The sequence below is a fragment of the Labrus mixtus genome, chromosome 13 (genome assembly GCF_963584025.1).
Source record: "Labrus mixtus chromosome 13, fLabMix1.1, whole genome shotgun sequence".
Lineage (NCBI taxonomy): Eukaryota > Metazoa > Chordata > Actinopteri > Labriformes > Labridae > Labrus > Labrus mixtus.
Window position 1 is genome coordinate 26659400 of NC_083624.1, and position 26230 is coordinate 26685629.

The following is a 26230-nucleotide window of genomic DNA, read 5'->3' on the forward strand; positions in this document are numbered from 1 at the left end:
CATATGTTCTAAATAGACGCAGATAAGGGTCCATCAGACTGATCATTTGTAAATATAAAGACATGCTGCACTGTGGTGGTTGTAACATCTTTATTAGTCTGAAGCTGCAGCTGCATGTGTGTTGAAGTAAAAACTCCTCCCATCGACCAGTTTTTGTTAAGTATCAGTCCATTTAAAACTTGGGCAGTGGAAGGTAATTCTTCGACCATCCTTTTTAAAAAAAAACTAAAGACATTAGCTTTTCAAATGTAAAACTCCCTAATTAACTAATTAAAGAACTAACCTCTAACTATCAATGTTTCGTTCAAGTTTAATTGTTAAATCTAGCTTGTTTTTTGGTTCTGCACTTCTTGTGTGAATTATAGCAGACATCATGTGTTCTCCCTAAAGAAAGGAAACGACCAGCCGAGCTCGCTAGCTTTTTCTTTGACTCCATCATTTATTCATTCACCAAGCACTGGTCCATCACAATATAACATTCTGAAGCTATGCATTCTTCCTGTGCAACGTGGCGACTCTCTAGCACAAATAAGAGATAATATATAAGATAATATAAGATAATATTATATTAGATGAATGAACCGAGAATCCTCAACGTCACCAACACTAAAGCCATGCAAACAAATGATGACCTTTTGCATTATACTCGTTTACATACGGTTATATATATATATATACACACACACACACACACACACACACACACACACACACACACACACACACACACACACACACACACACACACACACACACATACACACATCTATAAGACAGAAAACCAGAGACAGAGCCATGGTCGGACTATAAATCGCACAGTGCTGACTCTGGCACGCCACCAGATGAACCAGACAGAAATGAAAGAAATTCCTGTCTCTGCAGACATGCACACATGGACGAGACTGCATCCGCAATATTTGGCTTCCATAGCGTGAACATTTCTATATCTGCTTATTGTAATAAATTATCTGCAATACCCGTAATGTGCATAAAACAACAGATCGTATAGCGTGAGAAAGGATGATATTGTTCACTGCAGCGAGAGAAAAAGAAACTAAAATATATTTTGTATTCTTGAACTAAAATTGGCCACTAAAACGTAGAGGCCTAGGGTGAAAATATAGACAACTTTAAATATTGTTTTTTTCATAACTCATACAATATGTTATAGGCATCGTGCATGTACTGATCATTTAAAAACACATATTTGAAAAAACAAACACCCGTTTCGTTGTCTGTTCGTTTGTACAAAAACTAAAAAAGAAAACATCCTGACATCATGTCTGAAAATAAAGGTGTTGGTGGAGTAAAGAGTCAGATAGCCTAGGTTCCACATAGTCTCCATTTATTGAAAGCCAAGCAGAAATTACATCATCTTAATTCTATTTTATTGTCTACATGTTTTACTGAAGAATGGATATATTGATATGTGCTAAAATGTTCTTCTTCTCTATAATATGTAACTTGCATTATGATGAATGAAAGATGAAAGAAATTCCGACTTTAACTCTTTCACATTAAGATATACATTTTATGAAGCGCAATCATAACAAAGCCCTCTTGTTTCCTCCAGGGCACACGGAGGGGCTGCTGCCATTATGCACATGAGATGGGGAGAATTGCTGCAGTCGAAATTCCTTTTTGTGAGGGGACAATTTACAGCTCCGTAATAGACCTTTTTATGTGCCTCCATCGCCTGTCATTGGATGCCACTGGTCATGTGTGAGAGGCAAACGTCTTCATGGCTCTTTTCCTGATTTCCCAGGCGATTTTTTTCTCCACTGCATTCTGCGTGTATGGTGTTCAAACAGATACTTCACGATCTGCGCTCCTTAAAAAAAAAAAAAAAAAAAAAAGCTTTCCTCTCATACACGTCTGATCAGCGCATATTTTGCAGCACTTCGCTGCTTATTCTGTTGGATGCCAGGAGGAGCGATTCAACTTTTCTCCATGTCTGACCTCTTCATCCTCACAGCAGCAGCTCCCACTCTGCACACCCTTATCACAATGCACTGCAGATGTGAAAATCGAAGAATAAAAATGGATTACCTCCGGGCTTTAGGTAAGATTTCTGCGTCAAATCGGACTTCATTAAGTCGTATGTGTCCGCATGTGAACTTTGACAGCTTCCTGTTTCATTAGTCATGTTAATTAGCAGCAGGTTGATGACTCCCGGATCATTTGGTCATCTCATGTGTTGCTGGATGCATGCCGTTGGATATATTTTATACTTTGATGTAGAAAATACAGGTTATGGTCCTAGTATTAATGGAAATGAGCCTTCAAATCTAAAGCTAAAATATTTCAAGAAATAATCAAGTTATCAAATTGTCTGATGTGACTTGTGAATGTAATCATTAAGTCTCATATTCTCTATTTCAAGATAATCCTGCAGATGTAAAGCGTGTATTTGAAGTAATTGAGGATGGTCTGGTCTGATAATGTTTTACTGATGCAGAAAAAAATAACTCCACTAGAATTAGAAGTCAGTTGCATGTGCTGAACCAAACCCCCTTCACAATGTCATGTCTGAAGCTGCATTCAGCTTATTGCATTTCAAAAAATCCCTTTTATATCCTTATTTGATCAGATTATCCTGAAAACTTTAATTTAAAGCTCTCAGCTCTCTTTTACTTGAAATGTGTTTTTCCTCTGAACCCATATTATGTTTCCTCATATTGTTCAATTCCTAAAGTGCTGCTTTATTATAAACATCGAACAAATGTGTTTTTTTTATATTCCACATATGCAAGCTTGACATAAAAAGGAGAGTTTTCATAGCTTGTGTTCAGCTGCCTGCATGAATCTGGGGCCAACTGAACAAAGACAGTATTTCACTGTGGCCTGACAGGCAGCTGCGAAAGTATTTACAGCCTTACTGCAATGCGGCAAAATGGACCCTACAACACAGAACTGACTGAAGCCCCACAGAGTCACACTGGACTCATTTTGAGTCATTTAGTTAAACAATATTATAGTTTAATTAGTCTCTGTATATGTTTGATAGTTTTGTTAAATAATTTCTGACCACAGGCCCTGCATTTGAACAGATAACAGATCTTAGATGGTTGTGGTTTCCCTCTTTACGTTCTTGTTAAAGTCCCCTCCCACATTTAGAGAAGTCTAATGTTCGACTCTTTCAGGTCGTTTTACTGTAGAGAGAATTTAAGTAAACAAATGTTTCTTCTTTTCAAACTACGCTTCATAAAACTGATATCCATTTTCTGTGCTATTGTTTAGGCCTATAGCTTTTTCAAGCGTTTCCAAATGTGATAAAATGACTTTTTCTTTTGTTTTCAGTTTTACTAACACTGTCATTTTGAGAAACAGTTGAATGTCTTTATCAGCCTAATGCTCAGAAATAAAAATCTACACTGCAAAACAAGCACCTCATTACATCACAAATAATATTCAGTTAACATTCGTTTAAATTCCAAAAATCAAATTTAAAAAAAAACTTGCAAAAGGCTATAAGATTATTCTTGAATCATTATTTAAAAATAATTAACTGAAACCGAGTTTTTCATCGATCCTCCAGCCAATTGTCTTTGAATACCTTTAATTCAACAACTGGCGCAATAAAGTAAGTTGGTAGCCTAATTGGAAACGTTTGATTTATCAATGATCTGAATGTTTTCTTTCTTAGATCCCATCTGTATCAATACTTTGAATCAAAATGATGAGGTCAAATTTCTTGTCAGCAAAGATGGACATTTTTTGCAGTGGACAAAGGGGGGAGGTCGTTAAAATGCCAGCAGAAGGCGCTGTTGCCCAACAGTCAGCCTTCCTGCGCCTTCAGCAGCTTTTACCGGCAGGATTCTGAGCGTGATGATTGGCTGAGGCAGTAATCACGTGGTCTGATTCAATTTTGAAAGTGGATTTCGGGGATATGTAGCCTATAGGAGAACATCCTCAGTTGGCACCATCTTTAAAAACAGATGTTTACAAAGTGCTTTGAAATGTGATGAGCTTTTTATTGTTCCTGCTTTTCACTTTATTATAATTTAGTTTAATCATCATAGGTATAAAATCATAATAATAATTCAGACAGTAGTTGTTTCATGGATTTATACAATCAGAAAAGTGGTTGCTCTTATCGACTTCCACTTGAGTAAAAGCTGTTTCACTTTATTGACATCTACTTTAACATTATACAAATCATTAGTCAGAGTAAAAACATTGAGCATTACTTCCTTGTCATGATGATGATGCAGGGAAACATGTCTCTAAAGAAGATGGTAAACCTGAAACTAAAATTATACTTAGAGGGGGAAACCTTCTTTCAGAAGTCCCTAAAGCACATACATATCTGCTGCTACTTCTTTAACATCCGGGAGGCCCCAAAGGGAACTTACACTAAAGTGATGTCGAGGGGAATAACTTTTTACGAGGACATGCATGTAAAGAGTGTTAAACACCCGACATTTATCTTACCTGCCCTGCAGTAGTACAACAGACCTAACCTCAACGTCATCATCTCTGCGGTTTGCTCAGGAAAGGAGGGGCGGGGTGAGCGTGGTGCACCCTGGGACAGGCCCGGATGACTGAATGACATCAGTCTTATTGTGTCAGGTTCACTGAGGAGAAAAATGAATTTGAGAACGAATAAGTGATGCATATTTGACAACACTTTAGAGGTCAAAACGCCTCAGACCATACCCCCCCCCCCCCCCCCCCCCCCACACACACACACACAGGTGTGCCTGCCTATAAGCCTGTTAGAATAATTGTAAAAGGTCACAGACCGATTATAAGACTGTTTACCAAATTATGATCTGAGACAAAGATTTTGCTGTTCGTTTCAGCATTGCAACAAAAGTTATAAAGCTGCAAGGTATTGCTCGGCCAAAATAAAACATGTTTCTATTTCACCCCCTCTACTTAGTTCCCAGTCCCCTCACGACAGTTAACCCCCCCTAGCTTCCTCCTTTCTACGACTTTTCCTCCATGCACATCAGTGTAATCGCCGTTATTGAGTAAGTGCAACTTTGAGGATTATTTATGGGCCTGCGCGCGGCTGTGAGTGGCTGTGAGGAAACACGTGACACCATTAAAGTTTGTTTTATGGCCCGGGACTTGACAAGCCAAAATATAATTCTCATTGTGTATTAGTAAGGTGGTCCAGATGGGTTGGAATAGAGCTTGTATTGGACGTGAAGCTGCTGCACCTTCAGGTTGACTTTCCCCTCTGCGTGGACGTGTTTGTTTCACGGTGTGCCATGTGTTGCGGTCTCTGTGGTAAGCTGGGCTTTTATCATTATGCTCGTGCTATGGGCGTGTGATGTCACGCGCGCAGTGCTCGTGCCTCTAAAAGCGGCGACAGTGCGTCAGGACCTTTATATTTTCGGTGTGTGGTCAGGACGAGCTCAGATGGTTGGAAGTTGAACTGTTTGTGATTAATATCGTGTTCATGTTGAAAGAGCTGGGTTTGTTTTAGAGCTTTCTACACTAAGCGATGCTTGCGTTGATGACGTAGTTCAAGTTGTTATTTACTGCCTTAATACACAAGTTAGTCTATTTGCAGCTTTGGACTTCTTGTTTGTTAGGAGACGCAGAAATCAACATGTTGTCACCAAATACCTGCAATAAATAGTTTTAAATGTTGAAGGCTTAGAAAATAACAATAGCTACGTTTATGCTGCGTATTCACAACTCAGCGTCTGTTCAAGTTTTTGATTTTTAATTCGTTTGCTCGTAAAGTTAGCTTCAGCTTTAAACCCATTCAAATGATTAACTATCTTACACCGAATTTACGATTAGACAATCAAATCTGTCTGTCCCTTTTCACATTATGGGTCTGCTTCTTTGTTCAGCGAAGGCCTGATGCGTTTAGTGCTGCAGGCCTTTGAAATATTATAAATAAATATTCATTCATTTCGTCAGGAATTGCTCAAACTGGTTACCCTAGGTAGGATAATTTAATATAAAGCTGAAAATGTGATTTTTAACTTAGGTTCTTTTTTGATCAGAGGAAATAAAAATCATTTTCTGAAATCGATAATTAGATTAAAAAGGCCTCGTGCTTTTTTTCCCTGTGGCTCTCAAACACAAAATGTGAGCTTTTAATGCACTAAAAGATCGTTATTAGAATGGCAAAGGAGTGGAGCAGAGGTGGTTAGCCTTTGGTTTAACACAAGCTGGCAGGAAACGCTGACTTTATCTTTCTTTTGTTGTGATTCTCGGCTTTGACCCGTCTGAAGGACTACAGGGTGACAGACAGGTCAGCCTGTCTAATGCTGAAACGTGAAGTGCAACAACGAATTCTTCTACAATTTCATTTATACAAGTGCATTGAACGAACAGGTGATACTTTGGATCAACTGTAAGAACTCACATAATCTTAATTTAAGAAAAGGTGCAGAAATAAACTTCTCTTTTAATTGTACAGCTGTTCAGGGCCTGTTATTTCATTTGTCGAGCTGGACATGTAACTGCACCCAAATCAGGATTTTCAAATTACAAAACTTTATGATCACGCGTTAGATTATCACTAAGTCAAATATGGCCTATATATTTTTTATTCTTAATAAAGATGAAAGCATTGAGATTACCATTTCATCTTCAAATCTAACTCTAAGCGTCCTGTAAGCCAAAATAATAGAACTCTATATTTTCTGTCAGAAACTCTGAGAGCTTTATTCGTTTGTGTGGAATTCTATTAGCCTAATATGATAGGTAGATGTGTGTTTAAATAAAAATATTTAGCTGTTCCTTATATTTAAAAAAAAACAAAACTGCTAATGCCAGCCTCCTCTCCGCTTTGATTCCTTTGAGTAAGTCTGTTTCAGAAAAAGTTGCAGTAGCCTTCATGGTGGTGTGCTTAATGGCTGACAAGGGATTGGTAAACTTTTGCACCCTTTGAGCTGTCACCAGCACTGAAAATAATTGAACTTTTTGATAAGTTTGTAAATGATTTAGTTTGACCTCGGTGGCCCCCGTAGCCTCATCTGCTGTGCTGTGATTAAAAGCTATAGCCTGTAATCTCCTGCTGATCTGTGAACCTTCTTGACAAATGCTCATCTTTGATTAGTCAAAGTTCCTAACATTTATTTGTATTAATTTAAGGGTATGTTAGGTTATTTATCGCCCTGTGATGTTTTGTCATTGTTGTATTTTGCTGTTTTTCCTGCAGATGTAGTCTACCATGTGTATCTATAGGCCTACATAGTTTCTCTCTTTTTTGACAAGCATGGATTGACGTGACGTTTGAAGCTTCTCTGTCTCTAAAAACAAACAGAACACTCATAAAACCCCAGACCAATGTGAAGTTCTAACCAGAGAACATAGGCCTACCTAAATTTAAAGAAAACCATCATCAGGTAGAAAACTCTTCTTCTGACGAAAAAAAACAGGAAAAAAAATCAACCAGCTTGATGTGACTGGAATTAATGTGAATACATCTTAGATCCTTATGTCACGTTGTTTCTGTAATGTTCTGCCTCATGCTGACAGTGAGTCCCTCTGAAAAATATTGTTTGGCTGAATTACTGTAAAGAAATGAATTCCTGTTGTTATGGCTGAAAATGGGCATTGTCGCTTGCCGTCGTCTATATATACCCTGTAGAACCGAATTTGTGTGATAAAACCAGAGTCACAGATTCGATTCTAGGGGAGTATATGGTCGATGAAAAAACTTCGATTTATTGACTTATTGCCTCCTTATTGGGTGCTTGAGGTGCTGTCAGGTGTTACAGTGGCAGTTCTACTTTATGAATGAATGATAGTAAATGTGACAACAGCTCACACTTCTCTGGAAGAGCTCAGGGCAGATTGAAACCCGAGAGACTTTTGTAGTAACCTGACGCAAAATGTTTCCAATAAACATCATTGAGACCTAGCCTGCGTTTCTGTGTATGTTTAAGTGAAATATAAAATGGATTTAGTAAAAAGAACCCAAACCACAGCACACTCCAGCTGCAGCTTCTTTTTCTTTTCCTCCTGTGGCTCGTTTGTGTCTCCACATTATTGATTCCCAGAGGCTGCTGCATGCTGCTGCTGGCCAATGGGCTCCTGAGACAGATTTTTTTTTCAAATGGATGGGAGCAGATGAAGGGATGAGATTCGTGTAACTTTTGGATGACCCCTTCTTGACAAAGACAGTGTCCATCAATTGTCCTCAGTCATTATTCGCTGCTTTTATGCCGTGGGGCTTTTTGTAGCTTTTGTTGCTCTCTCTGTTGAACACCATGACTGCAGGTTAAACCTTTAGAAACTGAAATATTTTCATTTCTGCGTGGATAAAACTCCCTTATGAACAACCAGACATTCTTTATTTTTATTTTTTAAATATTTTTTAAAATCAAATTAAGGAAAGTAAAGAAAATGTTTTTTTGTTTGTTGGTTTTTCGGCAGTTGTTTTAAACTCGAAGCTGCACGCAGATGTTTCAGGGAAGTATCTGATTTTTCTTTTTCTCCAGGGTCTAATTTTGGTCCATGTGAAGTCAGATAAAATTGCTTTTAGTTGTATGTTTACCCGTGTATGGACCAGCATCACCTCCATTGGCCAATCTGGTCACATGGTTCGCTAACTTTATTCAGTTGACACCAAGTAGGAGGGCTTTATGGAGGGAGGAAAAAAAGACAACTCGAGAAAAATTAGTATTTTCTACCTTCAGAAATTAATGGCCATGAGTTCGTTTATGGTGAACTCTAAGTATGTGGATCCCCAATTTCCTCCGTGCGAGGAATATTCACAAAATAACTATATACCTGAGCAGGGCTCGGACTTCTACAGTCCATCGCAGGACTCAGACTTTCAGCATCCAGGGATCTACCCCCGATCAAACTACACGGAGCAGCCCTTCAGCTGCAGCACTGTGCCGGACTCTGGCGTGCAGCAGCCCCGGGGTCATGTGCAAGACAGATCCGGCGACTCGAGCCCTTTTGGCGGACAGACTGAGCAGGGGCCCCCCGTGCAAGTGGCTGGACCCCGGACTTGTGGACAGCAGCAAAACACAAAGAGCCAAAATGGGATACAAGCCAAGCAGCCTGCAGTAGTTTACCCCTGGATGAAGAAAGTCCACGTAACTACTGGTAAGACTTCAGCCCCTTCTTCTTCTTCTTTACTTGTGGACCAGCTGACTTTAAAAATCACTCAGAGTAATATTTATGAGTCTTTTAAAGGCCTCGCCAATTACACAAGTCATAAATTTTTATAGCCCAGGAAATAGGCCGCTAGGTGAGCGCCTGAAAGCTACTGAAAACACTTATTGACCGACTGTAATGGCGCTTTGATCTGCTGCAAATCTCTTTAAACCCAGTTAAAATCAGCAATCACTTCCTTATTTTGCTTCCTCGTGGATCACCTTAAAGTTTCAGCGCCACGAGTCTGGAGGGAGACTCCTCTTGTTGTTCTGTTTCTGCATGCAAGTTGATTCTGCCCCATTTGCTGACTTTGTTTCTGTTTGTGTTTTTTGTTTTTCTTTCACCAAAGTGAATCCGGACTACACAGGACCCGAGCCCAAGCGGTCTAGGACAGCTTATACCCGGCAGCAGGTTTTAGAGCTGGAGAAGGAGTTTCATTTTAACAGGTATCTAACCAGGCGGCGGAGGATCGAGATTGCCCACACTCTTTGTCTGTCCGAAAGGCAGATCAAAATCTGGTTTCAGAACAGACGCATGAAATGGAAGAAAGATCACAAACTGCCCAACACCAAGGGCAGATCAGCACCAGCCTCCAGCCATCTGCAGAGCATGCAGAAGGACAACCAGACTGATATCACAGCATTATAAGAGAGGAACAGATTAGGAGTGAACTGTACATAAAGATGACAGAGGGTTGCATCTGACTTTTGCATGGACTGATTTTTTTTTATTGTTATTATTATTTAACAAAAATGACCCCAGCAGTGTTTCCTCAAGACTGAGTCAGATACTCAATCAGTCCTGAGATGTGTAAGTTGAGCCTTTTATTTGTTCTAATTTCGTCAAAAGGCTCCAAAAACCTTTGGAAGATTTATTTTTCGTTTTCCTCTTTCCTTTTTTATTTTTTGGACGTTTTTACCTTGAGGACATTGAATGAGCACCCACGGCTGATTTCATGGATTTAAACGAAATGTTTCTGCTCCTCTCACGTGGACTCACGCTGGTCTCAAAATTGTATTCAGAAACAGGGAAACAGTTTCGTTCAAATTACACACACGCACACATTTTCTTTTTTGTCTTTTCAAAGACGTCACATTTAACGCACAATATACATAAATATATACTTGAAGGAAACATTATTTCCACACAGCACGCCTAAGACACAACCTTATTTCGTGACTTACAAAAATCCCTTTTGAATCTTCCTCGTACACGGTTCTATGTGACTCGTTTGTTTTAACTTATTTTGTACAATAAAGCTTTGATTTTTTTTCATAGCCTAGATATAATTCCCCAAAAAGCAAGACATTCCTGTGTGCATACTCCTCTGAGTGCCCTTATAAATCTCTCTGACACCTTTGTAAACAGTGTACATGCCATCTGAAACTAATATAAAACAGCATTTGTTCCTGCATGGCACCAGATTGATATTGGATGTTTCTCGTCGGAAATAATCAAATATTGGACATTTTTTTTAGGAGTATTTGTTTATTTCTCTTAATATGACTTTTTTTACGTTATTATTTATTTGTTTAAAAACGTGTACATTTTCGTATAGCACACATACAAATTTAATTAAAAAAAATATTCGTTAAATTTTAATTAATCTAAAATATGTTTGAACTTTTGTGCATTATTCGCATGGCTGTATGCAAAGTTTTAGTCTTAGTTCATGTGGGAATCTTCTAGTTTTTCATTGACACCGAGCTAACCGAGGGGGGCTTTCACGTCACGTTTCAAGACAGATATTTCTTTATTTTAGACCTTCATTGTCTTTCGGAACAAAACAAAAAGGCCCAGAAGCTCCTCTTCTTCTTCTTGTATACGTGGAGGTCTTCTTTCTGAAGTCTTCTCCATGAGAGGCTTGAAAAGGTATTTGAAGCGAAGGTCGACAAAGCAGCAGCGGCAGGTTCATCCAGGGGACACATTTCAGCCGCGAGGACTGACCCTAACACCCCTGACCCGCCGGACAGGCAGCATTTTCTCTCCCAGGCGCTGCAAGCTTCGCTCTGGAGGCTTTTTTCCACACTTAAAAGACTAAAGCATCCAAAGCACGATTCAGTGTTTGAATTCCACGGTTTTACACGTGTTTCAACAGTATTTAAATAAGACGAAGCCCCCAAAAAGGTTCTAATTGTGCATTTGTCTCCTCATGTCAATATGCAATCTTTTTGGTTTTATTTTTGTACATGCTTTCTACCTTGTATTGTGCATTGAGATGCGAGAAGTATATTGGAAAAAATAAAGATTTCTACTGAATATGCATTCAAATGGTTGCAAACTTTGCACTTTGTTGCGTTTTTTCTAATGTCCGGAGAAGCGTTTCTGTTTGGGGGACATTTATTCCCCCGGATCACTGAGGTATAAAATCCTCTAAACGCTAAAAACTTTTTTTTGTACATGTTGCTACTCAGCGGATTTTTATTTGCGCAGTCCACAAAAGGCTCACTTTTGGTGGGAACGACTTTCTTGTGAAGGGCCATATGGAGGACCCACAGCCCCCTTTTTACAAAACATCCACAAATGCACCAAATGTGCCCTGCATGGGCAAAGTCAGCCTCTTCTCCTGACAAACATGTAATTTACCAAGCTAAATCCAGTATGCCCAAAATAAGTGAATTATATATTTTTAAAAACATGTAAAAGAACTGTTTTCTACCCAAGCTAATCTTTTTTTCATTCATTAGCTCTTTCCGAAAAGGGCGCATAAGTGCGTAAAAACGCACCGTGAGCTGATTTTATGAAGAAAAAAACCTGACATGACCTCTAATAACACCTTTTACTGAGTAAAAATAGTTGGCATAAAAATCTTTATTATGCAATTTAAACACAACTGAGGATAATTGTCTACGTAGATTCAAACTAAAAAACTTTTCAAAGTTGTTGGACCAGAACCTGATGACGGCACATCAATCAGTGACTGTTTTGGCATATACACATACACACATATATATTGTTCAAATACACAACATGCACTTACATTACACTGAAGATTTGATATTAAACCCCTTCGTGCTCTGCCTTTATTGAATGTGACCCCCTGCAACAGTGACCCCCGACCCTCCACGCACACACACATCAGCTCAGATACAAACAAACGTGGTCATAAACGGACATGTGGAAAGACAATCTTCAGTCACTCAGGACTGTTTTCATCCTCACTGACAAATGTGTGATCCCAGCTGGGCTCGCGCGGAGTTTGAGGCGTGCACGGACTGTGTGTGTGTGTGTGTGTGTGTGTGTGTGTGTGTGTGTGTGTGTGTATAGCCTATGATATAGATTCAGAGAGAGCCTAAGACAAAGTGATGCTACCAATCCAGCATCCTGCCATGAGTGATGTGCACAAAGATGCTGAAGAGAAGATGGGGGGGGGGGGGGGGGGGGGGGGTATGTTGGCACAATTGGGCACTTAATCTATCTAATATCCTAACTAATATGTTATTAGTTGTCTAATGTTCACAATATATAACCTTACATGCATCTATTATAATATCCTTGTAAGTGGTCGTAATTATTGGCACTAAACTTGATTTGAAGTGAAATGTATCATAAAACCATTTTCAGGTCAATGCAGCCTCCTCCAGCATCCAGCGTGCAGCCACACTGACCTACATGTCTGAACGGCGATAAATGGGAGCCAAAGGCAGTGCCATTTTCAATGACACTGCACCCAGTGCAGGAATACACCGTCGTCGCTCTCCATCCGGCCATATTTGATTTCCAGCTGTTTTTTCGCAGAAGCCTCTCCGAGCCAGACAACCCCCCTAAGATATATTAAAGTGCGCTGTCTGCATTCACAGATCTAATCCGGAGACTATACCACTCCGCTCTCCATTCTCTGACCACGTGATTGTCTAAATAATTAATGCAGCACGTCCCCCTAGAAACACGGCGTCGTCATTAATCGCAAGGACTCTATCAGACTTGAAAACTGAAGAGATCCCCCAAGAAAATAATATCCGATACCCGGCGCGAGCGTATAGCCCGGCACTTTAGCGACACATCCGAACCGATGGATGCTTGGGTAGGTAAATATTTCAACATTTTTCATGTTGCCTCAGCTGCTAAATGACGATATCAAATGTGGTGATATTTGATACATTGCTCGCTCTTGATGTGTGCGCTTCATGCTGCAGTAAGTCGCTGGATGCTTGTCTTCTTTTTTTCTTTAATGTGTCAGAAAAGGAGGCTCTTAGGGGGGTTGTTGGGTTACGCAAATATGGTTAAATGGATTGATAGGATAGATGGTAAAAAGTATTGGGCAGTGACATGTATTTATGGATGCTCACTCAGAATAAATGCGATTTTGGACTCATGCAGACCAGGGTGGCCCCTTCAATGGGCCCACAAATTCTTAATTCAGTTTAAAAAAACAAATATTTTATTACAATGAAACGTAGCTATTTTTAAAAGAATATCATAAAATAGCCAATCAAATTGTGTTCTTGTTTGACTTGGTAGAATTTATTTGATCTTGATTTAACTCCAGTCTTTTTTTTTTCACACCATGAATGAACGGTTATTTATCTCTCCTTTTAGCTCGAGAGGGAAGTGGATTTCTGATGTTTTTATTGTTGTTTGGAGATTTCTTGATTCTGATTTCTAAGAAGTCCTGGAAGTTTGGGGCAGGCTGACTCTCCTGTCTGCTTGTAAATCATTCTCAGTAATTCCTGAAAGGGTGCGAGGCTGTTGGGGGGCCGGCCGAAAACTGTAAATCTTTCACTTTTATTACCCTCTGAACATATGCTGCGACGCTACCAGCTCTGCATCCCTTCTCCTTCTGCTGCTTCTTCTTCCTCACAGCAAAGATACCACAGCCGACGCTCTCTGTGCCTCCTAATCTTCCTCTTGCAATCCATCCTGTCTTTTTTTTTTAATCTTTATTTTTGCAAACCGATCCGTCCCCCTTTTCTTCTGACCTGATATTGGAAACAATGCAGGAGAAGACGTGTCTCCCTCCTTCTTTGTGTGTGAGGGCAGACACAACAAACAAAAGATGATAATGTGCTTTATTTGAATACAATCCAGTCCCAGATGGAGGCAAAAAAGACACATGTCATTTAATTCATAAATCATTTGTTGGATGCAGATCCCACACCGTTTGCAGTTATTGGGCGAAATATGTTCAAATAGAACATCTACATGAAATATAACTTGTGTTTTACGATATTGCTCATAGAGCTTCAACCGTGGTGCGTTTATGGCCCAAGCTGCATGCTTTATTTTGTAAAGTTGGAAACAGCTTCATTTTGAGCAAATAAAATAAAAAATCCAACACATTTGAAAGCTGCTTTAACTTAAAAACTGACAGAAAATCTTCAAAATACAACCTGCAGACCCAATTCACTCAAGATGCAGCATTTTCTGCCCTGATAGAAATGTGTAAAATTCTTCTTCACTTAGCTGTAAAACAAAGCATCCCATATAATGTTTGTGTTAAATACTGAAATGCATGCGCGTTGAAAATGCTCGTGATGAAAAGAAATGGGCAGTGAGGCATTTTCACACAGCTCAGATGGGGAAATAAACGCCACCCTTTATCAGAATGGATTGGTGAGGTAAGGCTCGGTTGAAGAAGAAAACAATCACGTGAACAAATATGCTTGTATCTTACAGCAGCCGCCTTTATTTGTCATCACAAAGCTTCCGAAACACCTAAAAAAATCTCGCAATCTCACAGCTCCAAATCCATGCAGGCCTATCCGGGCTGTGAGTTCCTGTATATTCCAATGGGTGATTGATTGCCAGGGATTTTTTTTTTCTGGAATAAGGATACCTTGTTCGCTTTTTATTGGTAGCTGAACGCGAGTCCTTCCATTCTTTCGGGAATACTGTCTCCACTGGTATATGGAAATGTCTGAAAAACAGCAAGATCAGTTTTAGGACAGCATTGTGTACAGACAAAGGGTGAAGGATTTATTCTAGAGACTACGTGGAAAGGAAGGAGACTGAGAGGGAAAACTGCTTTATGATGAATTGATTCACAGGTAAGAAACTGCATGGCAGAAAGCAACCTTTAACCACGGGTTAATATAATGCAAGGGAATATCTGTGATTTATTCCGCTCATGGAGGCGATGCTTGTTAATGTCGCTCCCTCCTCCGGATACATGGAGTCCACAGCTACCTCCTCGAAAGCACATTCATAATTTATATATTTTTTTAAATTCAAATATTATCGACACATTGCGTCCTGCGCTTTTCATTTGATTTCACGTTTGGATGAAAAGCTGCTCGGAGGAAGAAGTAAGAGAGGAACTTTTCTTTTTTCGCTCTTGGATCGTAAATCACATTAATTTGTTGTCTTATCGTCACAGTGGCGTTTGCCGTGATTTATGTGGTTTCTGCTGTATGGCTTTGTTAACCTGATACTTTCTATTATACATGAATTCATATTTGATGTTTTAAGGGATTACCAGGGTGGATTATGGACACGGATTAATGCGAATACTTCCATTTTCCTACGATTTGGATGCGTTTTTGGATAGTTTTGGAAACATATTTAAATGTTTTTTGTTGTTGTTTTGCTTTTGTTTTGCTTTGGATTAATTTCAGGCCGTTTATTCAAGCATTATTCTCCATTTTGCTAATATTATTGCAAAAGTTTCACAACTGTTTCACAGTGGATTCGGGTTTTATTTATGCGCACTAAATCACGACGCGGTCGCTTGTGCGTATTTTCGGAATATCCATTTAAACAAAAGAAGAGCTGATATTTAACAAAACCTATTGCTTCAAATGGCGTCGTTGCATTTTATTAACAGCTCCTATATTAACCTTGCATTTTACTACATAATTACACTAAATTTGTTACAATAGTATCGCGTTCTAGTACACTGCAACATTTTTTTTTAGATATATAAACACTTTCTGGCAATTAAAAATATCATCTGAGTCTTTTAAACAAACAATATAAGCAGAGTTGGAGGGTTTAGCATGAGAAACTACTACCCGACATAATAACACTCGACTCTGAGTCCGGCCCTTTGTGTGAACCAAACTTACCGTAACAGCGCGTAGGCGAAAAACACTGCTGTGTGAAAAGAGGAGCATGTCTGCTACTAGTAACCCAGTGTGCTCAAAGGAACGTTAGGCGCAGATTATTGACCAGTTATAACACAATTTCCACAACGAAAAAATCTTGAATCTCCATGAACTCAATTTATCCTCAAGTAAAAGACGATTTGGCTTCACAGGCAAAGTGAAAAAAACAACACTACGATTATAGCCTATTAAAATATCTTACATATAATTTGTTCTTTTCTTTTCTCCGTCGCTCGAGCATCTTCTCCTCTGGTTCAGTCAGCTCTGAAAAGCTGCTTTGTATTTATTTGAGGCTTGGGTCTACTTGAAGCCAAACTGCTCGTTGTTCATTAAACTCTAACAAAATGCTGAATGACCCCAAAGGTCACAAAAAAGCTTATGACTGCTAAATATTTGGACCGGCTCTTTGTTTAAAAGTGCACATGTAGGACTTTTCTCCCTGAAGTAGACATAAAAAAATGTGTCATGTGTGGTCACTGCAGGTACAATCCTTCCAGTTTAGCTAAATTAAAGAGATCTGTTAAATCCATTTTTCAAATGGAACGATTTAGGGTAATTTTTGCACATAAATATTGGGAATACTATTTTAATACGTGATTTTCTATTATTTATATCATTTTAGTCGAACTTTTAAAAACAGGCTGAAAATGGAAGATTAGGCCTGATGCTATTTCTGCATTTCTCCTATAAACTGTGGGTGTAGTGGATTTTTATTAAAAAGAAAAATAATAATGTGGACAAAAATGTCTTTAATCTCTGTTGCAGGCCGAGGTGGGAGCAGTGATGAATGCGTGAGGATTATAAAGGAGATTTACGCAGATTTTGGTGAGTAACTTTTCTTTAATGAAGAGAGTGAACATCACAGCCAACTAACAAGGTGAAATGGTGATTTGTTATTAGGCTGCATATAAACGCTCACAGAGTTTCACAGGGGGTTTAAAGCTCAACAGACATGAGAGATGACTTTAACGTAGCCTGTACGCATTATTATTTGTCAATCCAAAGATTCCCAATTTTTACGCAGCACCACAGCACGAACAAAGCATTAAAAAAATGCAAATGTATTTCTCTTTTTTCTGCAAGAAAACAACATTTTAAATAATCTCTTGTTTTTTAATTCCAATTAAACATTATTGAAAAACATGTTAACTACAAAATATGAAATCAGGAAGAATTTCACCATTTCATCTCCCATTTTTGAAATGTTATCCGGGTCCCAAAATGCGCAACACCATATTCGCTGCCTCTTTCTAACCAGCAAAATATCTCCAGCCTCTCCTCTCTTGGTGTCAGCTCTGCAGCCTCGCGTGCAGTCAGAATGGAGGCATCATTTATAACCCGAGCCTCTGTATGGGAGAAGCCGCCGAGTATGAAATTCTTTCCCTTGCCTTCCTCCTACGCCTAGTTTTACACTTCTGAGGGCCGCGAGTCCTGAGGAGTGTTTTGCTTTTCATTCCTCTCTCAGGCCGTTTACAACCATAACATTTGCGGTCATAAATTCTGCCCGCGGTCCACACTGACAGGTGCAATTGTTATGCACGGCGCGGACTGCACCTCCTCAAGCCACCAACATACAGTACAGGCCCTTTGATATTTCTGTTGGCTTACAATGGTGACGCGGGTCTCAATGTTAGATACTTTAAACAAATGTAGCTGGTTTTAGAAAAAAAACAAGAGAATATATCCTAACAACATATAAATCTAAACTTTTTCTTTAAAATCAGGGCTGAAGGTAAATCATTTATGAAAGGATCAGAGGTAGAAAAACACCCCAATGGCCAAAAAAACATGGGTAGACGCTTGTGTTAAGGGACTTAAAGAAATAAAATATCGTGTTTAAACTCCAACCCCAATAACCTAATACGACCCACACACTCAAACACACATTTCTCTTTCTCTCTCTCCCTCTCCTCCCCCATCAGTCATATAAACATTAATAACAATCAGTGTAGGAGATCAGATTTAGTTTCTCCTGTGCGTAAACATGAGATCCAAACTCATGTGCGCGCGGTCTTGGTGGGCTATATTTCTGCTATATGGGAACAATGCATGATGGGCTTTGTCAGGCCTGGTGATTAGTGAAAAGGGTATTGTGTGTGTGTGTGTGTGTGTGTGTGTGTGTGTGTGTGCGTGTGTGTGTGTGTGTGTGTGTGTGTGTGTGTGTGTGTGTGTGTGTGTGTGCGTGTGTGTGTGTGTGCGTGCGTGTGTGTGTGTGTGTGTGTGTGTGTGTGTGTGTGTGTGTGCGTGCGTGTGTGTGTGTGTGTGTGTGTGTGTGTGTGTGTGTGTGTGTGTGTGTGTGTGTGTGTGTGTGTGTGTGTGTGTGTGTGTGAAATGCTGATTCAGCTACTTTCTGAGGGACTCCTAAAGCCTCCCAGAGGGTCCTTTTAGCGAAAGTTAAACTTTAACTGTTTTGAAATGAGTCACACAGCTAGAATCTGGAGCTTGAATTTGCGTCACTGCGATGGTCTCTAATTGAATGTCTGCTGTGCCTTCGACAGCATGAGGATCGGGCCAAGCAGTGAGAGTAGGTTTATTTAAACTCAAACAGTCTTAGTACTTTAATGTTGAGAGAGTTTCAGCTATAATGTGTATAGGCCTCATCATTGAGTCTGATGTATTTCTGTGTGCAGGTCACAGCCTGGAGCATAGTTGGGAAACACCGATCACGTGAACAAACACCATCAATGCAATTGGATCCGGTCGCTCCGGCTTATTGGCTTTGACTTCCCAAAATGCAGAAAGCAACATACTACGACAATTCTGGACTTTTTGGAGGTTACACTTACCCCAAACCTGACTCATACAACTATGCCCCCGCTCACCAGTCATACAACACCTCTAACATCGAGACTGACTACCAGACCTCAGTATGTCCCATACAGACCTCTGCTGTCCGGCCCCCAACCCTTAAAGACAGTGACCTGAATGGAGACTGCATGCGCCAGAGCGGCAGCCAAAGCAGCAGTAGCAGCCAGGCTAACAGTATTGGGGAGCAGCAGGGACCTCCACTGTCTGCATCCTCTCCCAGCTCCAATGGATCTGCATCCAACAAGAAAAAGTCTCCATCCAGCGGCGGGTCGAGCTCTGCCACACCGGCTCTCACCAAACAGATCTTCCCCTGGATGAAGGAAAGCCGGCAGAACGCGAAGCAGAAGGGCAACAACTGCGCGGCTGCAGGTAGAGATCATGATGGAGAACCCTGTGAGTGTGTGTAGGGATGTTTATGGGGGTACACTGGGCCTTTTTGTTCTTACATATATGATTGCACTGTATTTTGCATTTCCCAATAGAGCTTCAAATGATGGTGATTTCCCCTTCACAGGTGGAGAAGTGAGTGATGAGAAGAGCCCACCGGGACCAGCCTCCAAACGGGTCAGAACTGCGTACACCAGCGCACAGCTGGTGGAGCTGGAGAAGGAGTTTCACTTTAACCGCTACTTGTGTCGCCCGCGGAGAGTGGAAATGGCCAATCTGTTAAACCTCACTGAGCGCCAAATAAAGATCTGGTTTCAAAACCGGAGGATGAAATACAAAAAGGATCAGAAAGCTAAGGGGCTCGCACACTCTCCCCTGGGGCACTCCCCGGATAGGAGCCCGCCGCTGAGTGGCCCAAATCACATTGGATACCCTAGCCAGCTCCAAAACAGCCTCAGCTATGACGCACCCTCCCCCCCGTCCTTCGCCAAACCCCAGCAGAACATGTACGGTTTGGCTGCGTACACGGCGCCCTTGGGTGGCTGCATCCCGCAGCAGAAAAGGTACCCGGGCTCCGAGTACGAACACCACGGCATGCAGAGCAACGGCGGCTTTGCCAACGCAAACTTGCAAGGCAGCCCAGTTTACGTGGGGGGGAATTTTGTTGATTCCATGCCAGCCTCGGGCCCCATGTTTAACCTGGGTCACCTTCCCCACCCCTCATCCACCAGCGTGGACTACAGCTGTGCCGCTCAGATCCCGGGAAACCACCACCACGGACCCTGTGATCCCCATCCCACGTACACAGACCTCACCTCTCACCAAGCGTCTCAGGGAAGGATTCAGGAAGCGCCTAAACTCACACATTTGTAATATGTGATTCCTGTGAGAGAGAGAGAGAGAGAGAGAGAGAGAGAGAGAGAGAGAGAGAGTGTGTGTGTGTGTGTGTGTGTGTGTGTGTGTGTGTGTGTGTGTGTGTGTGTGTGCGTGTGTGTATGTGTGTGCCAAATTATGTTGCGCTCTTTTTATTACCTCACTAGTCTAATAACTACACTCCAAGAGAGTTGTGTATTATTCCAGTATTATTGATATTACTATTAATGCTATTGTGTAATTATTTTCTAAATAATACAGCTTTGTCAATTTCTCTTGAATATTTGGGGACGCGCAGACTGGTTGTCAGTTACTTTTTTTTTGTTTTCTCAAGTGCAATGCGCAGTTTTTGATTGAATATTCCATGGCGTTACTTGAAAGTATAAGTCGTAGTTCACAAAAGTAGAAGCTCATGTTTAGAAAGAAGGACTTAGGGAAATGTTCTGTCTGTTTTTCAGGATTTCAGTCTCCTCACGGACATTATTTATTTTGTATTATTTTTTGCATAATCTTTCTTCCTATAGCATATTAGCCTATTTATTATTTAATAACTTTTGTATTGCACATTATTTATCGTTTATATGCGAGTATTTATACGTTTAAGTGTGGAGTTTTTTTGTAAGATTGGACACATCAGTGCACTTGGAAGTGTTGGTAAAACAGGGTTTTTGGAAAATGTTATGACTCGCAGTGTATGGTCGAAAAAAAAGGCATTTCTTAATTGTAAATCTGGCATAAATGGGGCATTTGATAGTGTATAAACACCACTTCATGTCCATGTCTATCTTGTGTCAAACCTTAAGCAGAACGTAGACTATCGAATTATGAAATATTATACACACCAGCATGTCATTTCGTGTAGTCATTGCTATTTTTTATTTGTCTCTCATTATTATTCCATTCAGTTGGATATCCATAAATTTATGAAACCCCCTGATGATATCGAAATGTTATATTTTATTGTGTTTAACATTTTGTAAATAAAGTGCTCAAACTTGTATATTTTACTGCATTTTGTTGATTTTGTAAGCAGCGCTGCTCATCCTCTGTTTGTAGTTGTTTAAGATTCCTCATTAAGTCTGTGCTCTCAGTGAAACAGTATACAGAGGAGGCTTATTGACTCCACAGCTCTACTGTACAGTCCAAACAGGCAGAGGCGATCAATAATTAGACACCAGGATACTGAAACTCATCAGACGGCTCTATGCTTCCAATGCAAAGTGCATTTCTGCGGAATAAAAGGCTCTGCAGGTTATTGATGTTTCATTGGGATATGAGGGAGTCTATGAGGTTACTGCACCACCAACATGTCACTTATTATTCTCCAGACTCTGTCACATGATTATCCCTATTGGGGAAAGGGAATGAGCTGCATTTTCCTATAGACTAAAGCCCAATCAAAGCTGTCTAATTGATAAGTGCACACTGAGAGGCAGCTTTCAAATATTTCCCCATAAATGAGAGTAGAAGAAGAAAAATATGTCCTTTCATTCACTGATGTTTGAGGCAGAGCAGATTGGTGACAACAAAAGCAAAATAAGAAAAATATGCTTTGACATTGGGAATGATGCAACGGTGGATGTGCATATGAATGTGAGAGAGTGTGTGTGTGTGTGTGAGAGAGAGAGAGAGAGAGAGAGAGAGAGAGAAAGAGAGGGAGAGAGAGCGCAGTTCATCCTTTATTGCTCCTGGAGAGCCATTTCAAAGCTCATTAATCAAAAACTCGTCGCTTTCAGACTCCTCGCTGATCCCTCCTCCTCATGAACAAAGCATTTGCATTCCAAATCCAAGTAACACATTTCAAACCGAGCAGCACCAATCTTTAATGGTGGGGGAAGCTAAAGAAAAAAAAAACTGTGTTCACATTTTATAAGATGATTCATCCCAGGATTTATGAGCGCATCAAGTCAGATGAAATTCTTGACACAGAACTTATCAGAGATTTAAAAAATCGTGCTGGTCTAACAATGTTTCAGCACGTAAACTAAAAGTTACTCAGCAGACTTTACTTCCCACTGTTTTTGAGTATTTGTTTTCATTCATGGATTTGGGTCTATATATGAGCCACTACAATACAGGCTACAAATCACCTCAGTGTTCAGTGTTGATGGCGGCCATTTTAACCCTGAGTGCAGCTCTTTCTTTCATCTCCATCACCGTTTCTTCATGCACAAATCCTCTGTCAAGAACCTAAATAAATATAAATATATTATTAAATATTAATAATAATATTTTTATTAAACAGTAAAAAAAAATCCTATCTTTTTCCGAAAGAAGGCAATTATTCACAAAACATGCAAAAAAAAAATATTGGCTATGATCTGCATTAAAAAACGTATTACAAAATTGTACTGGTTTAGAAAAAGCAAAGGAATAGATTCAAATTTCAGTTTTGAAAGAAATTATTTAATGTATGCCAACAATTATTCAAGGTTTTGGATCTTGATTTCCAATCAACAACTCTTAAACTTCAGAGAAATAGCTTTGCTCTAATTGACCATCAAACTAGGAAATGACAAAAGTCAATCTTACTGTATCTCCAAATAGAGCAAATTAAGTTTTAGAATGTATTATTACCATGAAAACCCCCCTCTTATATTGGACATCGGTTTGTTCTGACTTCTAAGATCAAATTCAACAATCTGGCGTGCAAAGAGGAGGTTTCACTCAATTAGAAATAACAGCAGCATAGTCCCATAGCTCTGCAGGAATAAAGCTCTACTTTACGATGCAGAGCCTGGTTAGAAAACTGTTTATAATCACTTACTAAGGTAGCATCTTTCTGCATGCGATCAGGATGATAGTTTGCCACCCAACTGGAAGCAACGTTTATTTTAAATAGGCTATAGGCTCAAAATGTGATTTTTACCTTATATGAGATTACATAAATAAAGAGTAAATGATAACAATGGGTAAGTAACTCAGATTAAAGCAAGAGGATCTGTGTGGGAGCAGACATTAGCTGAGAGCTCATTTTGTCTCTGTGATTGGATAAAAGGGAAACAGACCACGCCCCCTTGCTGCAGGCTAATATTTACATGTGTGGAAGTGTAGCCCTAATGTAGGCGAACTATTAATGAGAACAAGGAGCTGAACTATACTCAGGAATACTAGATTTGTATTCAACTGTTATTCATTTAACTTTTCTATCACCTTGTAATGAGTACATTTAGTTTGTATTTCGTTGTTAAAGATGATGGAGAGCAGTGAGCGCTGTGTGTTCGACCACAGGGAGAGAGGTTTGAAACACAGAGGTGCAGTCACAGCTGCTTCGTCAAGTGTAATTATTATTATTTTGAACAGGATGCGTCCCCTCTTCTCAAACACAAGACGACTCTATAATCAGCTCTCGGATAAAGTTTATGTGCGAGTCGGCTCTTAAAGGACATATCGCGATGATACGTCCGTCTGCATCCCACGAGGGCTTTTATGTTGTCACACGCGCTGACTCGAGAGACCAGAGGGAGCAGGAGATGAGGGAGCAGGAGATGAGGAAGCGGTGCAGAAGAAATGAAGACCTCCAGGAAAACTTGTCCTGCTTTCATCTGTATGACTTTAATGAAACGGGTCTCGACTATTTGTACGTTATCTGCGTCGTACAAAGTCCTGCTGGATTATCATCGGATCAAAACTGAATTTCACAGCAAAAGAGTAAAGTGGAAGTGGAGAAAGGATTTTCATCACTGAACTCTGCTGGACTGACCCATAGCCTATAGTTTGAACTGGTTTGACAAGTGGAGATTTACAGCAAAGGAGGTGATGATGATAAAGAGACCTTGATTTTATCACAGCGATCCTCAGATTATTCATTTCATGTAAAAGTTAGTTTGTGTTCGAGATGATTTGAGAGGAAATTCTGAAAACTGCTCGATTTTTTTTGTGAGTCTTAATAGTGACTTTAATGTGATTAAGTTTAACTATAAGGTTAATAACTAAAATGTCAACGTGTTTTATATTGCAGGATTCTGTTTCAGAGGGGAAACGATGAAATTAGAATGTAACAACTTTGAAAACGTAAGAAAAGTCGACAAATCAAGAGAAAGTTGCAGTTAAGGTTCAGTTGTTATTTTTCATTTACATCGACTTGACTGTCTCAGGGACTTTTTTGTGTGTTTTATTGCATTTGAACATGTTTTCTTCAGATTACTGAATGCTTTGTTTTATTGGTACATTTATGTGTCGTCATTAAGTCATTATGTGAGGTAGGCTACATGTTGTTTAAAATGTGTGTATTGACAAAAGAAAAAGTATTTACATCAGAAATATAAAGAAAATATTGACTAAGTTGCCTTACCATTTTTTATTTCATGCTCATTCATCCATTATCTTAACCACAAAATAAAGAAGAGCAAAAGCCCTGTTGTACATAAAGAAGGTATACATGTTTCCCTACAAGAGTCCACACACATCTTCAGTGCACATTTTATTTTACATGCTATTTATTATTTTATATGAATCATTTCTTTCTTAGCCTTCTCACCGAGACCATCTAAACACTGGCAGAGCATGTAAATGTAAGGAGCAAACCCCCCCCCTTCACTAGTCCTGTTGTCATCAAGGATTCACCACAAAGAGCAGAGACAGACTCTATTTATGGTTGGAGGATGAGATGCTTGCCAACTCATAAAGCCTCTACTACACTCTTCCTCTGAAGGGAAACAGACTAAACACGTTCTGCAGGTTTACATCCCATCTGAACACTCATTACGTGTTTATAGGGTTGTCCCTCAACTGGTTTATTATTGAAGAGTCCACACACACACACACACACACACACATATCAAAGTAAAATGATCCCTAAAAGTCCAAATAAATAAATCGTTCAAGGCGAGGAGCCTGAAATTAGACTGCAGCATGTTATGCACTATAACAATGCCTGATGTTACATCTAAAGCAATCTTGTCATCTTGTACTCCTGCATCTGACCTCTGCAACCCACTGAAATGGACATGCAGGGTTGTTACAAGACAAAAAAATATTTTATAAAAGACAATTCACTGAAGAAAAATAAGTAACTGAAATATCAAGATTGAAGTTTACTATGTGGCATGGAAATCAGAAGGTGAGCATAGTTATCTATTTTTCTTTATCTTATCGAATCTCATCAAAATGCCTAAACCAGTTGTGTAGGTCCATCTATCTTATCTCAATCTTTACATACCAATGATAAATGAAAAGCTGTATTTATTTATGAAAGGCTAAATAATCCCTTTGAACAATTTTGGTTTTCATTGAATCTTATTAGCGCAAGATTACACGATCTCTTTGTTTGGGACTATTTCCACTGGCGGATTGATTCACGTGTTGTGCTACATGTAAATGTAAAAAAATTCCAGCAGCAGGGGAGTGTTAGATCAATACATAAACAAACTACGGTGCCATGTGCACAGCAAAGAAGGAACTTATTAACCAGAGCAACAAGTCAGCTTGGTATTCAACAAATTTGCATCCCAACAGCTTTCACTTAAATGGTTTGACTGAAGTGTTGGTGGTCCTTTGCTTTCCCACAGCTAGCATGACCTACCAGCAGAGTTATGGGTAAGTGTTTCAATCAGAATGAACATTTTGATCTTTAACTGAAAAGAAATTAGTTTGATTCTTGCAACAATTGATAAGAAATATGCATCCAAACAATATCTAAAAAAACCTCCCTACATTGAACATGCATGTTGTCACAGTCTCTGATGTGTGTGGATTCATGGCAGCTCTTATGTGTTAGTGATATTGACGTAATTGTAACTATAATAAATGACTCCCTGCTCTGGGTTTGATTTAGAGGGCTTGGCCAAAACGCTCCTCTTCTCAGAGAGATAGCTCAGTGATGTGAGGAAACCTGAAGTAACTCATACATTACCCAAGCCTTGACTACAATGCTCCAGAATCAGAAAGTATTAGTGCTTCTACCCTCTCACTGATGCTCATATGGATTTCTTTCACAGCGTTTTTCTGTGTGAAATTATGAGTGAATAAATTGCATCTTCATTTATCTTGGAAAAAAGCCTTCTGTGCTGACTGCGATACTCAGCTCTCAGCGC

The 26230-nt window shown here is 39.7% G+C and overlaps 2 protein-coding genes across 3 annotated transcripts; both read left to right on the forward strand.

Annotated features, from left to right (window-relative positions):
- Positions 1–1861: 1861 nt before the first annotated feature.
- hoxd3a (homeobox D3a) lies at positions 1862–21193 on the forward strand. 2 transcript variants are annotated; one of them, XM_061054498.1, is made up of 4 exons: positions 1862–2062; positions 16893–16952; positions 18758–19328; positions 19450–21193. In XM_061054498.1, exons 3-4 carry the CDS (start codon positions 18860–18862, stop codon positions 20193–20195), a joined length of 1215 nt encoding a protein of 404 aa, XP_060910481.1. In that variant the 5' UTR covers positions 1862–2062; positions 16893–16952; positions 18758–18859; the 3' UTR covers positions 20196–21193. The 2 variants fall into 2 exon arrangements, with proteins under 2 accessions (XP_060910481.1, XP_060910482.1); XM_061054499.1 differs by having other exon boundaries at positions 18758–19304.
- On the forward strand, positions 7633–11365 carry hoxd4a (homeobox D4a). Its single transcript, XM_061054497.1, has 2 exons — positions 7633–9033; positions 9434–11365. Exons 1-2 carry the CDS (start codon positions 8562–8564, stop codon positions 9730–9732), a joined length of 771 nt encoding a protein of 256 aa, XP_060910480.1. The 5' UTR covers positions 7633–8561; the 3' UTR covers positions 9733–11365.
- Positions 21194–26230: the final 5037 nt, after the last annotated feature.